At 44.4% G+C, this 13926-nt stretch overlaps 1 protein-coding gene across 3 annotated transcripts in view; it reads left to right on the top strand.

Moving 5' to 3' along the window:
* The window catches only part of adhfe1 (alcohol dehydrogenase iron containing 1), a 136016-nt gene that overhangs the window by 105300 nt on the left and 16790 nt on the right, over nucleotides 1-13926 (top strand). For 2 of the 3 annotated variants that reach the window (XM_070891547.1, XM_070891564.1), the window contains one exon: nucleotides 7049-7338. The exons of the other annotated variant lie outside the window; for it this stretch is intronic. In XM_070891547.1, the coding sequence (XP_070747648.1) occupies nucleotides 7049-7132 (84 nt within the window). In that variant the 3' untranslated portion in view covers nucleotides 7133-7338. Of the gene's footprint in view, nucleotides 1-7048; nucleotides 7339-13926 lie in introns of those variants that run through there. 3 annotated transcript variants of the gene reach the window in all.

Here is a 13926-nt window from a genome sequence, read left to right as displayed (position 1 = left end):
GACATCAAGCCAACATGACTGAATGTTGTATGCCATGTGGCTGAGAGATATTTAATTCTGTCTCCAGGTAGTTAAAAGGCAGCCATCTCCCCATCTCTAATGGCCAGGCATGCCGAAACTCCACTGATCTCCAGCACCGCCACCTCTGCAGGTGTTGGTTGTGAGATGGTTGAAGGATCACCGCCAGTTCTCTGCCTCTCCCTGATGTACTGTGCTCTCTTCTCCTGCACGGAGAGAAAGAAGACATCTGTGAGAGAGTATAATGGCTGGATGGATGGAGAGCATTTGTTGAGGCTGACTATGAGGGAGAGGCATAACATTGCATTAGGATGAGGATGCATGTCAGTGATGGATGGATAGAGGGGGATGTGAGTAAGTGCATAAACAGAGAGAGATGGGTGCACCTGCAAGGTAAGTTGGTGTGAGGAGCTATATGCTGAAGTAGGCTTGAGAAGCAGAGTGAGGGGGTTAGGGTGATACACACATCAGGGAGTAGGGCAATATGCCATTGCTCTCTCTTTTCCTTCCCTGTTTGAGTCATTGAAGTGCTTCTCACATTGGATCCAGGAGCGTTGCACCACAGTCCTGCTGCTGACCTCCTGGGCAATCTCCAACCACGCCTTCTTTGTGTCAGCAGCAGGCTTCGTCCTCCAGTCACTAGGGAACAGTATCTCTCTCCAACTCCTCACAGCCCCCAGCAGCACATCCAGGGAAGTATCGCTGAACCCTTTGCCCATCTTGACCCCATTGCATACTGTGGTCTCTCCATGGCAACTCCCGGTTTCAACTTGCATGTTTGGCGTGTCCCTTTAAATTGTTGTGAAGCGCCTTGGGATGTTTTACTATGTTAAAGGCGCTATATAAATAAAAGTTGTTATTATTAATAATAAATACTGCATTTCAGAACACTCCTGCTGATGCTCATTGAACACGAAACCCACAAGTAAAATAGTAATGAGGTTGCTGAATTTAAAAAGCCACTGACCAATGTGCTGCACTTAATTCCAGGTTTCCCACGTGCAATCGGGCCCCCAGCTTCTGCAAATTATAATCTAGCCCATGGAGTCCACTGGCACTGAGATCACTGATCTAAAAGGTGGGCATCCCAACCCAAAAGATAGAACTCAATAAGAGGGGGTTTCAGAGGAACACCTTGAGCACATGATGATCCTAAGACCACCATTAAAGGACGGAAACCCTGCTGATGCTGATCACTTACTATAGAGGTGATCCGTGAGAGACCACTGCTTGAGTAGGTTCAAATGGAGTGATCTCAAAAAAAAAAAATCATATTGGTACCACAAAGATTGTTGCTGCCATTGGCCCACGCCATGAAAGTACATATCTGCTGGAATCAAGGAATTGTATTGGAGAACCAAACCAAACCAGACAAGGGACAGATGGACTCGTTCCAGGACAATCCAAAAAAAGGTGCCTACAATATAATCTCCTGAAAAGACTCAAGGTGAGATTTCTCAGGGCTAAAAATTCCTATTTCTTGGAGTGTTGTAAGTACTCGTTGGACTGCTGCCCAAATGGACTGTCAATATAGAATTCTTGTGAGCCAATTGTCTAGCTCTGCAGCCGGTATATCCTGAAATGTGCCTGTACAGTAAACAGACATTTCAGAAACACCCTGGGAGGCAAGGAAAGGGCAAAGGGGAATCATATTGATAACTAACCCTAGCGCTGAAATCTGAGATAAATGCAGTGACACTGCTCTATGCCGATGTGGAAATAGCCATCTTTCAGATCTCTGGCGGCTAGTCAGTCTCCTGGACATTGGCTTGAATTACTTGAGGCAAAATCCCCATCGTGAGTGTTGTGTATTTGTAAAGCATGCACTCCCATGTTCCGCCACCAGGGAGCGCATCCCTTGAGGTCCCAAGGGATCCCAGTATCCCTTGGGAGCACTGTATATAAGCTGGCCCATAAGGCCTGTTACTCACTCTGGAGTGTCTTAATAAAGACTGAGGTCACTGTTACTTTAGCCTCCCTGTGTGCAGTCTCATCTTTGTTAAGAACACAACAACTGGGAAGGACATTCTTGCTATTGAGGGAGTGCAGCGAAGGTTCACCAGACTGATTCCCGGGATGGCGGGACTGACCTATCAAGAAAGACTGGATCAAACTGGGCTTGTATTCACTGGAGTTCAGAAGAATGAGAGGGGACCTCATAGAAACGTTTAAAATTCTGATGGGTTTAGACAGGTTGGATGCAGGAAGAATGTTCCCAATGTTGGGGAAGTCCAGAACCAGGGGACACAGTCTAAGGATAAGGGGTAAGCCATTTAGGACCGAGATGAGGAGAAACTTCTTCACCCAGAGTGGTGAACCTGTGGAATTCTCTACCACAGAAAGTTTTTGAGGCCAATTCACTAAATATATTCAAAAAGGAGTTAGATGAAGTCCTTACTACTAGGGGGATCAAGGGGTATGGCGAGAAAGCAGGAATGGGGTACTGAAGTTGCATGTTCAGCCATGAACTCATTGAATGGCGGTGCAGGCTAGAAGGGCTGAATGGCCTACTCCTGCACCTATTTTCTATGTTTCTATGGCGACGAGTACACAAATCCAACGCAAAAATGCAGCAAACTGTGGGTATCCTGGAGAAATTCTCGGAAGGTGAGGACTGGGAAGCCTATGTCGAACGGTTAGACCAGTACTTTATAGCCCATGAGTTGGACGGAGAAGGAAGTGCTGCAAAAAGGAGAGCGGTCCTCCTCACGGTCTGCAGGGCACCGATCTACAGCCTCATGAAAAATCTTCTGGCTCCTGTAAAACCCACAGATAAGTCGTCTGAGGAGCTGTGTACACTGGTTCGGGAGCATCTTAACCCGAGGGAGAGCGTGCTGATAGCGAGGTATCGGTTCTACACGTGACAACGATCTGAAGGTCAGGAAGTGGCGAGCTACGTCGCCGAGCTAAGGCGACTTGCAGGACAATGTGAGTTTGATGGCTACCTGGAACAAATGCTCAGAGACTTTTTTTTACTGGACATTGGCCACGAGACCATCCAATGAAAACTTTTGACTGTAGAGACACCGATCCTCAGTAAGGCCATTGTGATAGCACAGGCGTTTATGTCCACCAGTGATAACACCAAACAAATCTCTCAGCACACAAGTGCTAGCAATGTTCATAAATTAACTGAAACTGTGTTTTCGAGCAGAAATCATGAGTCTGCAACTGCCAGCAGGCCTCAGGTGACCCAGATGACTGAGTCCCCAACAAAGGATGAATGCAAGGCAATTCACACCTTGTTGGCGTTGTGGAGGCTTTCATTCAGCCTATTCATGCCGCTTCAAAGGGTATGTTTGCAAGAGCTGTGGAACAATGGGGCATCTCCAACGAGCTGCAAGCTCTGCAAAACCTGCTAACCACCACGTGGCAGAGGAAGATCGGTCCATGGTGGATCAAAGCAATTTCGAGCCTCAGAGAGAGGCAGCAGATGCTGAAGTGCACGGGGTGCATACATGTTCGACGAAATGTCCACCTATAATGCTAAATGTAAAATTGAATGGCTTACTCCTAGCCATGGAACTGGACACTGGCGCTAGCCAATCCATCATGAGTTAAAAAGATGTTTGAGAGACTGTGGTCAACAAGGCATTCAGACCAGCCTTGAGCCCCATCCACATGAAACTGAGAACATACACCAAAGAGCTTATCACTGTCCTGGGCAGCGCCATGGTCAAGGTCACTACGAGGGCACGGTGCATGAACTGCCACTCTGGATTGTCCTGGGCGATGACACCACACTGCTTGGAAGGAGCTGGCTGGGCAAAATCCGCTGGAACTGGGATTACATCCGAGCGCTATCACATGTCGATGAGGCCTCACGTACCCAGGTTCTTAACAAATTTCCTTCCCTTTTTGAGCCAGGAATTGGAAACTTTTCCGGGGCGAAGATGCAGATCCACTTGGTCCCAGAGGCACGACCCATTCACCACAAGGAGCGAGCGATATCTCACATGATGAGGGAGAGAGTGGAAATCGAGCTGGACAAGCTGCAACGTGAGGGAATCATCTCTCCAGTGGAATTCAGCGAGTGGGCCAGTTTGATTGTTCCAGTACTCAAAAGTGATGGCACGGTCAGGATTTGCGGCGACTATTAACCGTTTCTCGCTACAGGGCCAATACCCGGTGCCTAAGGTAGACAACCTATTTGCGACGCTGGCAGGAGGCAAGACGTTCACCAAGCTCGACCTGACTTCGGCCTACATGACGCAGGAGCTGGAGGAGTCTTCGAAGGGCCTCACCTGCATCAACACGCACATCTACAACAGATGCCAGTTTGGAATTCGGTCAGCTGCAGCGATCTTCCAGAGAAGCATGAAGAACCTACTCAAGTCGGTACCATGCACGGTGGTTTTTCAGGACGATATATTGGTCACAGGTCGGGATACCGTCGAGCACCTACAAAACCTGGAAGAGGTCCTCCAGTGACTGGATCGCGTAGGGCTGCGGCTGAAGAGGTCGAAATGCGTCTTAATGGCAACAGAAGTGGAATTTTTGGGGAGAAAGATCGTAGCGGACGGCATTCAGCCCACAGACGCCAAGACAGAGGCTATCAGGAACGCGCCCAGGCCACAAAACGTCACGGAGCTGCGGTCGTTCCTGGGACTCCTCAACTATTTTGATAACTTCCTACCGGGGTTACATGTGTTATTGCGTAAAGGTGAGAACTGGGTATGTGGAAAAAAAACAAGTAATTGCTTTTGAGAAAGCCAGAAACATTTTATGCTCCAACAAGCTGCTTGTATTGTATAACCCGTGTAAAAGACTTGTGTTAGCATGTGATGCGTCGTCGTACGGAGTCGGGTGTGTATTACAACAAGCTAACGTTGCGGGGAAGTTGCAACCTGTCGCCTATGCCTCCAGGAGCTTGTCTAAGGCCGAGACGGCCTACAGCATTATTGAGAAAGAGGCATTAGCGTGTGTGTTCAGGTTGAAGAAAATGCATCAGTACCTGTTTGGCCTCAAATTTGAGCTGGAAACTGATCACAAGCCCCTCATATCCCTGTTCGCTGAAAACAAGGGGATAAATACTAATCCCTCAGCCCGCATACAAAGGTGGGCACTCGCGCTATCAGCGTATAACTATACCATCCGACACAGGCCAGGCACTGAGAACTGTGCGGATGCTCTCAGTCGGCTACCATTGCCCACCACGGGTTGAAAATGGCGCAGCCTGCAAACTTGTTGATGGTGGCGCAGCCTGCAGACTTGTTGATGGTCATGGAAGCGTTTGAAAATGATAAATCACCTGTCACAGCCCGCCAGATTAGGATGTGGACCAGCCAAGATCCTCTGCTGTCCCTAGTAAAAAAACTGTGTACAGCATGGGAGCTGGGCCAGCATCCCTGTTGAAATGCAAGAGCTAATCAAGCCGTTCAGCGGCGAAAGGACGAGCTGTCCATTCAGGCAGACTGCCAGTTGTGGGGTAACCGCGTAGTGCTACCCAAAAAGGGCAGGGAGACGTTCATTTCGGATCTCCACAGCACACACCCGGGTATAGTAATGATGAAAGCGATAGCCTGGTATCAACTCTGACTTAGAGTCCTGTGGAGGGCAATGCAGCATGTGTGCTCAGTTGAGCAATGCATCCAGAGAGATACCACTAAGTTTGTGGTCCTGGCCCTCCAGACCATGGTCGAGGATCCATGTCGACTATGCGGGCCCGTTTCTCGGTAAAATGTTCCTGGTGGTGGTGGATGCTTTTTCAAAATGGATTGAATGTGAAATAATGTCGGGAAGCACCGCCACCACCACCATTGAAAGCCTGAGGGCCATGTTTGCCACCCACAGCCTGCCTGACATACTGGTCAGTGACAACGGGCCATGTTTCACCAGTGCCGAATTTAAAGAATTCATGACCCGCAATGGGATCAAACATGTCACCTCAGCCCCGTTTAAACCAGCCTCCAATGGGCAGGCAGAGCGGGCAGTACAAACCATCAAACAGAGCGTCAAACGAGTCACAGAAGGCTCACTCCAAACCCGCCTGTCCCGAGCACTGCTCAGCTACCGCACGAGACCCCACTCATTCACAGGGGTGCCCCCGGCTGAGCTACTCATGAAAAGGACACTTAAAACCAGACTCTCGCTGGTTCACCTCAACCTGCATGATCAGGTAGAGAGCAGGCAGCAGCAACAAAATGTAAATGATGGTCGCGCCACTGTGTCACGGGAAATTGATCTGAATGACCCTGTGTATGTGCTAAACTATGGACATGATCCCAAGTGGATCGCGGGCACGGTGATAGCTAAAGAAGGGACAAGGGTGTTTGTAGTCAAACTAGACAATGGACAAATTTGCAGAAAGCACCTGGACCAAACAAGGCTGCGGTTCACAGACTGAACAACCCACAGCAGACACCACCTTTTTCAAGCCCACAACACACACCCAAAGGATCAACGACCACGCCGGACCAGGAAATCGAACCCACCATGCCCAGCAAGGCCAGGCTCACCCAGCAGCCCAGCGAGGGCACAGCCAACACACCAGAACAGACATTTGTACCGAGGCGGTCCACCAGGGAAAGAAAGGCTCCCGACCACCTCACCTTGTAAATAGTTTTCACTTTGACTTTGGGGGGAGGGCGGGGGCGGGAGTGATGATGTGTATCTGTAAAGCATGCACTCCCATATTCCGCCACCAGGGAGCGCATCCCCTGAAGTCCCAAGGGATCCCAGCATCCCTTGGGAGCACTGTATATATGCTGGCCCCTAAGGCCTGTTCCTCACTCTGGAGTGTCTTAATACAGACTGAGGTCACTGTTACTTTAACCTCCCTGTGTGCAGCCTCATCTGTGTTAGGAACACAACAGTGAGGTTCGCCTTCAGGAGGACGGGAAGATGTCACAGCGTTCCTGACATCACAAAACCCCTTCAGCGAGAGTTTATCCCTCATGTGATTTTTTTTTCTCTCAGGAACATTACCCATTGACACCTTATTCCAGTGGTATATGGAGGATGTGTACTGAAAAAGAATTGCCTTTACCTGTTTGAAACAATAAACAGTTTTTCTGCTGATCTGTTTTAGGAGAGAGTAACAAAACTGGCACCGAGGGCTCAGACAGAAGAAGACCTGGCAGCTTTGTTCGAGTCCTCTATGAAGCTGTATTGATCTTGTTTCATAGAATGAAGAACTATAATAAGTATAAGGGCATCTCACCGAATTCAAAAGAATATAAGCAAACTACTACTTGGTATACCAACTTGTAAAAATAAATTTAAAATATACTACTGTAAATGTTTTCAAGTTAAAAATGTTAACCAGTAATTACATAAAAATTGTGGTGGGCTATTTGGTCACCTGCTCTAATTTCTATTTATGCGGCTCGGTGTCAAATTTTTTATCTCAATATTCCTGTGAAGTGCCTTAGGACGTTTCACTACGTTAAAGACGCAGTGTAAATACAAGTTGTTGTCACTAATTGTTATGCCAATTTACTACCATGTAGTGGTGACCCAGTACCATACCTCGGTCAACAGAAAAGAACATTGGGTCAGGGATATAACTGCCAGAGTTGAAAATTACAAATCATATTGTGTCCAATTCTGTGCTTCACACTTTCGGAAGGATGTCAAAACCTTGGAGAGGGTACAGATGAGATTTACCAGAATTATACCAGGTATGAGGGACTTCAGTTATGTGAAGAGGCTAGAGAAGCTGGGATTGTTCTCCTTAGAGCAGAGAAGGTTAAGGGGAGATTTAATAGAGGTGTTCAAAATTATTAGGGGTTTTAATAGATTAAATAATGAGAAACTGTTTCCACTGGCTGGAGGGTCAGTAACCAGAGGACACAGATTTCAGATAGTTGGCAAAAGAACCAGAAGGAAGATGAGGAGAATTGTTTTTACATAGCGAGTTATGATCTGGAATGTACTGCCTGAAAGGGTAGTGAAAGCAGATTCAATAGTAATGTTCAAAAGGGAAATGGAAAAATTTGGAGGGCTTTGGAGAAAGAGCAGGTGAGTGGGACTAAATTGATAACTCTACCAAAGACCTGCACCAGCTCAATGGGCTCGCTTCTATGCTGTAAAATTCTGTGATATATTTTTGTCAGAGGTTAAAAACTTAGAATGGCATGGTTATTTTTAAGTATGCTGTGATACATAAGATATAATTGTTACGGCTTTCAATGAATCATAAGGAATTACTTTCCATTTGAGTAGTAAGACAAATGAAATTGTAAGTTTGAATTGAACTATGGTCTCAGTAACCTTCAATTTGCCTCTCAAGCACAATATATTGTACCCTGTGAATCATGTGACAGCACTATCTTGTAGTGATCATAGCTGCTGCTCACTGTCCAATCAATGTCAGTTCAACGCTACTTTAAACAGTCATCACATAGTTTTATTTTTAAGATTGCAGTTATTTATGACAGTGAGTAGAATCTGTGTGGTAAATTTTCGCCTTCACTGCCAGCTCGGTAATCTGGCAGAACAGATCACCCGCCCGTTGTAGAACCTGCCATTCTATTAAATCAATGGAATTTAAATCGGGCGAGTTCTACAATGGGTGGGTGACCCACTCCACCAGATTACCATCCAGGCAGTGAAGAGGAACGCTTTTGATTTGAAGGAATACTCAGGAGAAACAATACAAAATTAATAGTGTAACACGTCAGCTAAAAGCAGTTTGTGTTGATGTGACACAGTTTCAACTTTGCATTGTTGCAGACTATATAATATAACTTAGGTGTGGATTCAGACAGACCAAATTCTAGTATGTGGTACGAGACCAACTGAAGGAAATTGTCTCGCATCTCTTTGCTTCACACTAGCTGGAGTTACTATACAAATGATTAAAAGCAAACTTTTAAACATTTCCAGGCTATTCACCTGGAACATTTAAACATTATCCTTTAAACTGTTTAACCTTCACAAAGATCTGACTGACCAGTCAATTTTCTGCCTAACAGAACAATGCAGAGCTGAGAGTATAACTCAACTCAACTCTTAAACAGAATATATTCCTTCACTGTGTAATTTTATGTAATATTTCAGTAAATAAAACTTGACATTACATAGAATATACAGCACAGAAACAGTGCCAGTGTTTATGCACCACACAAGTCTCCTCCCACTGTATTTACTTAATCTCACCCTAGCAACATATCCTTCTATTCCTTTCTCTCTTGTATACTAAACTAGCTTTCCCTTAAATAGATCTATACTATTCGCCTCAACCACTCCATATAGTAGCGAGTTCCACATTCTCACCACTCTCCGAATAAAGAAGTTTTGTCTGAATTCCTTATTGGATTCAATCATGACTATTTTAGATCAATGGCCCCTAGTTTTGGACTTCCCCTTAAGTGGAAACATCTTCTTTATGTCTACCCTTTCAAAATCCTACATAATTTTAAAGATCTCTGTCAGATCACTGCTCAGTCTTCTCTTTTCTAGAGAAAATAGTCCCAGACTGCTCAGTCTTTTTGATAGTTGTACTCTCTCAGTTCTGGTATCATCCTTGTAAGTCTTTTTTGTTCTGACCAAGGCTGGGAACTCAACATCCAGGGGTATTCAATATTCAGGAAGGATAGACAGAAAGGAAAAGGAGGTGGGGTAGCGTTGCTGGTTAAAGAGGAGATTAACGCAACATTAAGGAAAGACATTAGTGTGGATGAGGTGGAATCTGTATGGGTAGAGCTGCGGAACACCAAAGGGCAGAAAACGCTAGTGGGAGTTGTGTACAGACCAAATAGTCATAGTGAGGTTGGGGATGGCATCAAACAGGAAATTAGGGATGCGTGCAATAAAGGTACAGCAGTTATCATGGGTGACTTTAATCTACACATAGGTTGGGCTAACCAAACTGGTAGCAATACGGTGGAGGAGGATTTCCTGGATTGTATAACGGATGGTTTTCTAGACCAATATGTCGAGGAACCAACTAGGGAGCTGGTCATCCTAGACTGGGTATTATGTAATGAGAGAGGATTAATTAGCAATCTTGTTGTGCGAGGCCCCTTGGGGAAGAGTGACCATTATATGGTAGAATTCTTCATTAAGCTGGAGAGTGACACAGTTAATTCAGAGACTAGGGTCCTGAACTTAAGGAAAGGTAACTTCGATGGTATGAGACGTGAATTGGCTAGGATAGACTGGCAAATGATACGTAAAGGATTGACGGTGGATAGGCAAAGCAGACATTTAAAGGTCACATGGATGAACTTCAACAATTGTACATCCCTGTCTGGCATAAAAATAAAACGGGGAAGGTGGTCCAACGTGGCTTATAAGGGAAATTAGGGATAGTAAATCCAAGGAAGAGGCATATAAATTGGCCAAAAAAAGCAGCAAATCTGAGGACTGGGAGAAATTTAGAATTCAGCAGAGGAAGACAAAGGGTTTAATTAGGAGGGGGAAAATAGAATATGAGAGTAAGCTTGCAGGGAACATAAAAACTTGATTGCAAAAGCTTCTACAGATACGTGAAGAGAAAAAGATTAGTGAAGACAAATGTAGGTCCCTTACAGTCAGAATCAGGTGAAGTCATAATGGGGAACAAAGAAATGGCAGACCAATTGAACAAATACTTTGATTTTGTCTTCACTAAGTAAGACACAAATAACCTTCCGGAAATACTAGGGGAACAAGAGTCTAGCGAGAAGGAGGAACTAAAGGAAATCCTTATTAGTCAGCAAATTGTGTTAGGGAAATTGATGGGATTGAAGGCTGATAAATCCCCGGGGCCTGATAGTCTGCATCCCAGAGTACTTAAGGAAGTGGCTCCAGAAATAGTGGATGCATTGGTGGTCATTTTCCAAAATTCTATAGACTTTGGATCAGTTCCTATGGACTGGAAGGTAGCTAATGTAACCCCACTTTTTTAAAAAAGGAGGGAGAGAAAACAGGGTATTATAGACCGGTCAGCCTGACATCGGTGGTGGGGAAAATGTTGGAATCAATTATTAACGATGTAATAGCAGTGCATTTGGAAAGCAGTGACAGGTTCGATCCAAGTCAGCATGGATTTATGAAATGGAAATCATGCTTGACAAATCTTTTTCTAGAATTTTTTGAGGATGTAACTAGTACAGTGGACAAGCGGGAGCCAATGGATGTGGTGTATTTAGACTTTCAAAAGGCTTTTGACAAGGTCTCACACGAGAGATTAGTGTGCAAAATGAAAGCACATGGTATTGGGGGTAATGTACTGATGTGGATAGAGAACTGGTTAGCAGACAGGAAGCAGAGAGTAGGAATAAACGGATCCTTTTCAGAATGGCAGGCAGTGACTAGTGGGGTACCGCAAGGTTCAGTGCTGGGACCCCATCTATTTACAATATACATTAATGATTTTTTAGATGAAGGAATTGAATGTAATATCTCCATGTTTGCAGATGACACTAAGCTGGGTGGCAGTGTGAGCTGTGAGGAGGATGCTAAAAGGCTGCAGGGTGATTTGGACAGGTTAGGTGAGTGGGCAAATATATGACAGATGCGGTATAATGTGGATAAATATGAGGTTATCCACTTTGGTGGCAAAAACAGGAGGACTGATTATTATCTGAATGGTGACAGATTGGTAAAGGGGGAGGTGCAACAAGACCTGGGTGTCATGGTACATCAGTCATTGAAGGTTGGCATATAGGTGCAGCAGGCGGTGAAGAAGGCAAATGGCATGTTGGCCTTCATAGCGAGAGGATTCGAGTATAGGAGCAGGGAGATCTTACTACAGTTGTACAGGGCCTTGGTAAGGCCACACCTTGAATATTGTATACAGTTTTGGTCTCCTCATCTGAGCAAGGACATTCTTGCTATTGAGGGAATGCAGGGAAGGTTCACCAGACTGATTCCCGGGATGACAGGACTGACATATGAAGAAAGACTGGATCGACTAGGCTTGTATTCAATGGAATTTAGAAGAATAAGAGAAGATCTCATAGAAACATATCAAATTCTTATGGGATTGGACAGGTTAGATGCAGAATGTTCCCGATGTTGGGGAAGTCCAGAACCAGGGTTCTCAGTCTAAGGATAAGGGGGTAAGCCATTTAGGACCGAGATGAGGAGAAACTTCTTCACTCAGATTGTTGTGGGCATGTGGAATTCTCTACCACAGAAAGTTGTTGGGGTCAGTTGGTTAGATATATTCAAAAGGGAGTTAGATGTGGTCCTCACGCTAAAGGGATCACGGGGTATGGAGAGAAAGCAGGAATGGGGTACTGAAGTTGCATGATCAGCCATGATCATATTGAATGGTGGTGCAAACTCGAAGGGCCAAATGGCCTACTCCTGCACCTATTTTCTATGTTTCTATATCCTTTTTGTAACATGGAGACCAACATTGTGCACAGCACCCTTAAGTGTGGTTTAACCAAAGTTCTATGTAAGTTTAACATAACCTTTCTGCCTTTGAATTCTGTTCCTCTAAAAATGAACACCAATGCTTTGTTCTTTTTATAGCTTTAACCTGCGTTGCTACTTTTAATGATTGTGTATCTGAGATGTGAAGGTAAACAGCAGATTGCAATGAATAATACTGTTGAAACTATAAAACCTCAGTCCAAATAAGTCTTGAGTATTACTCCCATGCTTGGGAAATTTGATAACATTCTCTCACACTCTTGCACAGTATGTAAGAAAAATATCGGTGCCCAATAAACAATTACATAGAATATGCAGCACTGACAATCTGTGCTGGTGTGTATACTCCACACGAGTCTCCTCCCTTTCCATCTACCTTATCTCAGCCTTTCAGCATATTTTTCTATTCCATTTCTCTCACGTGCTCATCTAGTTACCTTTTGAAAGCATCTTAGCTATTTGCCTCAACCACTTCCTTTGGTAGCGAGTCCCACTTTGAGTAAAGACATTTCTCATTATTTCCCTATTGGATTTATTAGTAACTATCTTGTTTTTGTAGCCCCTAGTTTTGGATTCTCCCACAAGTGAAAACATTCTCTCCACATTGATTCTGTCCAACCTATCATAATTTTAAAGACCTCTATTAGGTCTCCTCTAAGTCTTCTCTTTTCTAAAATAAAAAAGCCACATCCTGTTCAATCTTTCCCTATAGCTGTAATCTCTCAGTTCTGGAACCATGCTTATAAATCTTTTATGTACTTTCTCTAGTACTTCTATATTCTTTTTATAGTTGGAGACCAGACTGTGCACAATACTCCAAGTGCACCCTGACCAGGGTCCTATACAAGTTTAATATAACTTCGATACTTTTGAATTCTATACCCCTAGAAATAAATCCCAGTGCTTTGTTAGCTTTTGTAATTCATTTGCTAACCTGCGACGTTGCTTTTAATGATTTGTTCATCTGTATCCCTAGATCCCTTTGCTCTTCTACCCCATTCAGTTTGTTATTTTCTAAGGTGTAGGTGATGTTTCTATTTTTACGACCGAAGAGCCTCACCTCACATTTATCTATGTTAAAGTTAATTTGCCATTTAACTGCCCAGTCTGCAAGTTTTCTAATGTCTTCTATTATGATGTTGCATTCTTCCTCAGTGTTAGCTATAACCCACCCCCCATATCTCCCCACATCTCCCCACCCCAGTTTGGTAAAATCTGCAAATTTTGATAGAGTTACTAGTTACAATGACCAAATCATTCATGTAAATTATGAGTAACAATGATCCCAGCACTGATTCTTGTGGAACACTGTTTTCTACCTTGCTCCAATATTAATAACTACACTTTACCTCTACTCTCTGCTTTATTTTTTTTAGCTAATTTGCTATCCATTCAGCTTTTTGTACCTAACATTTGTTATGAGCCAACCTTTTCAAAGGCTATCTCAGCTCAAGTTTCCAAGCTCTCCATCACAACCTTTCTTGTTTCTCTATTTTATCATCGCTACCACCCTCTCTTGTTCTTTGTAAACTCCAAAAACAATGCCCTGCATGCTGTTCCTCCTCATAATATCCCTGCTGCGTTGAAATCCAAACT

The sequence above is a fragment of the Pristiophorus japonicus genome, chromosome 1, assembly GCF_044704955.1.
Source record: "Pristiophorus japonicus isolate sPriJap1 chromosome 1, sPriJap1.hap1, whole genome shotgun sequence".
NCBI classification, from domain to species: Eukaryota; Metazoa; Chordata; class Chondrichthyes; family Pristiophoridae; genus Pristiophorus; species Pristiophorus japonicus.
Note: the sequence above shows the minus strand (reverse complement) of the source record. Positions and strands in the feature narration are given on the sequence as shown.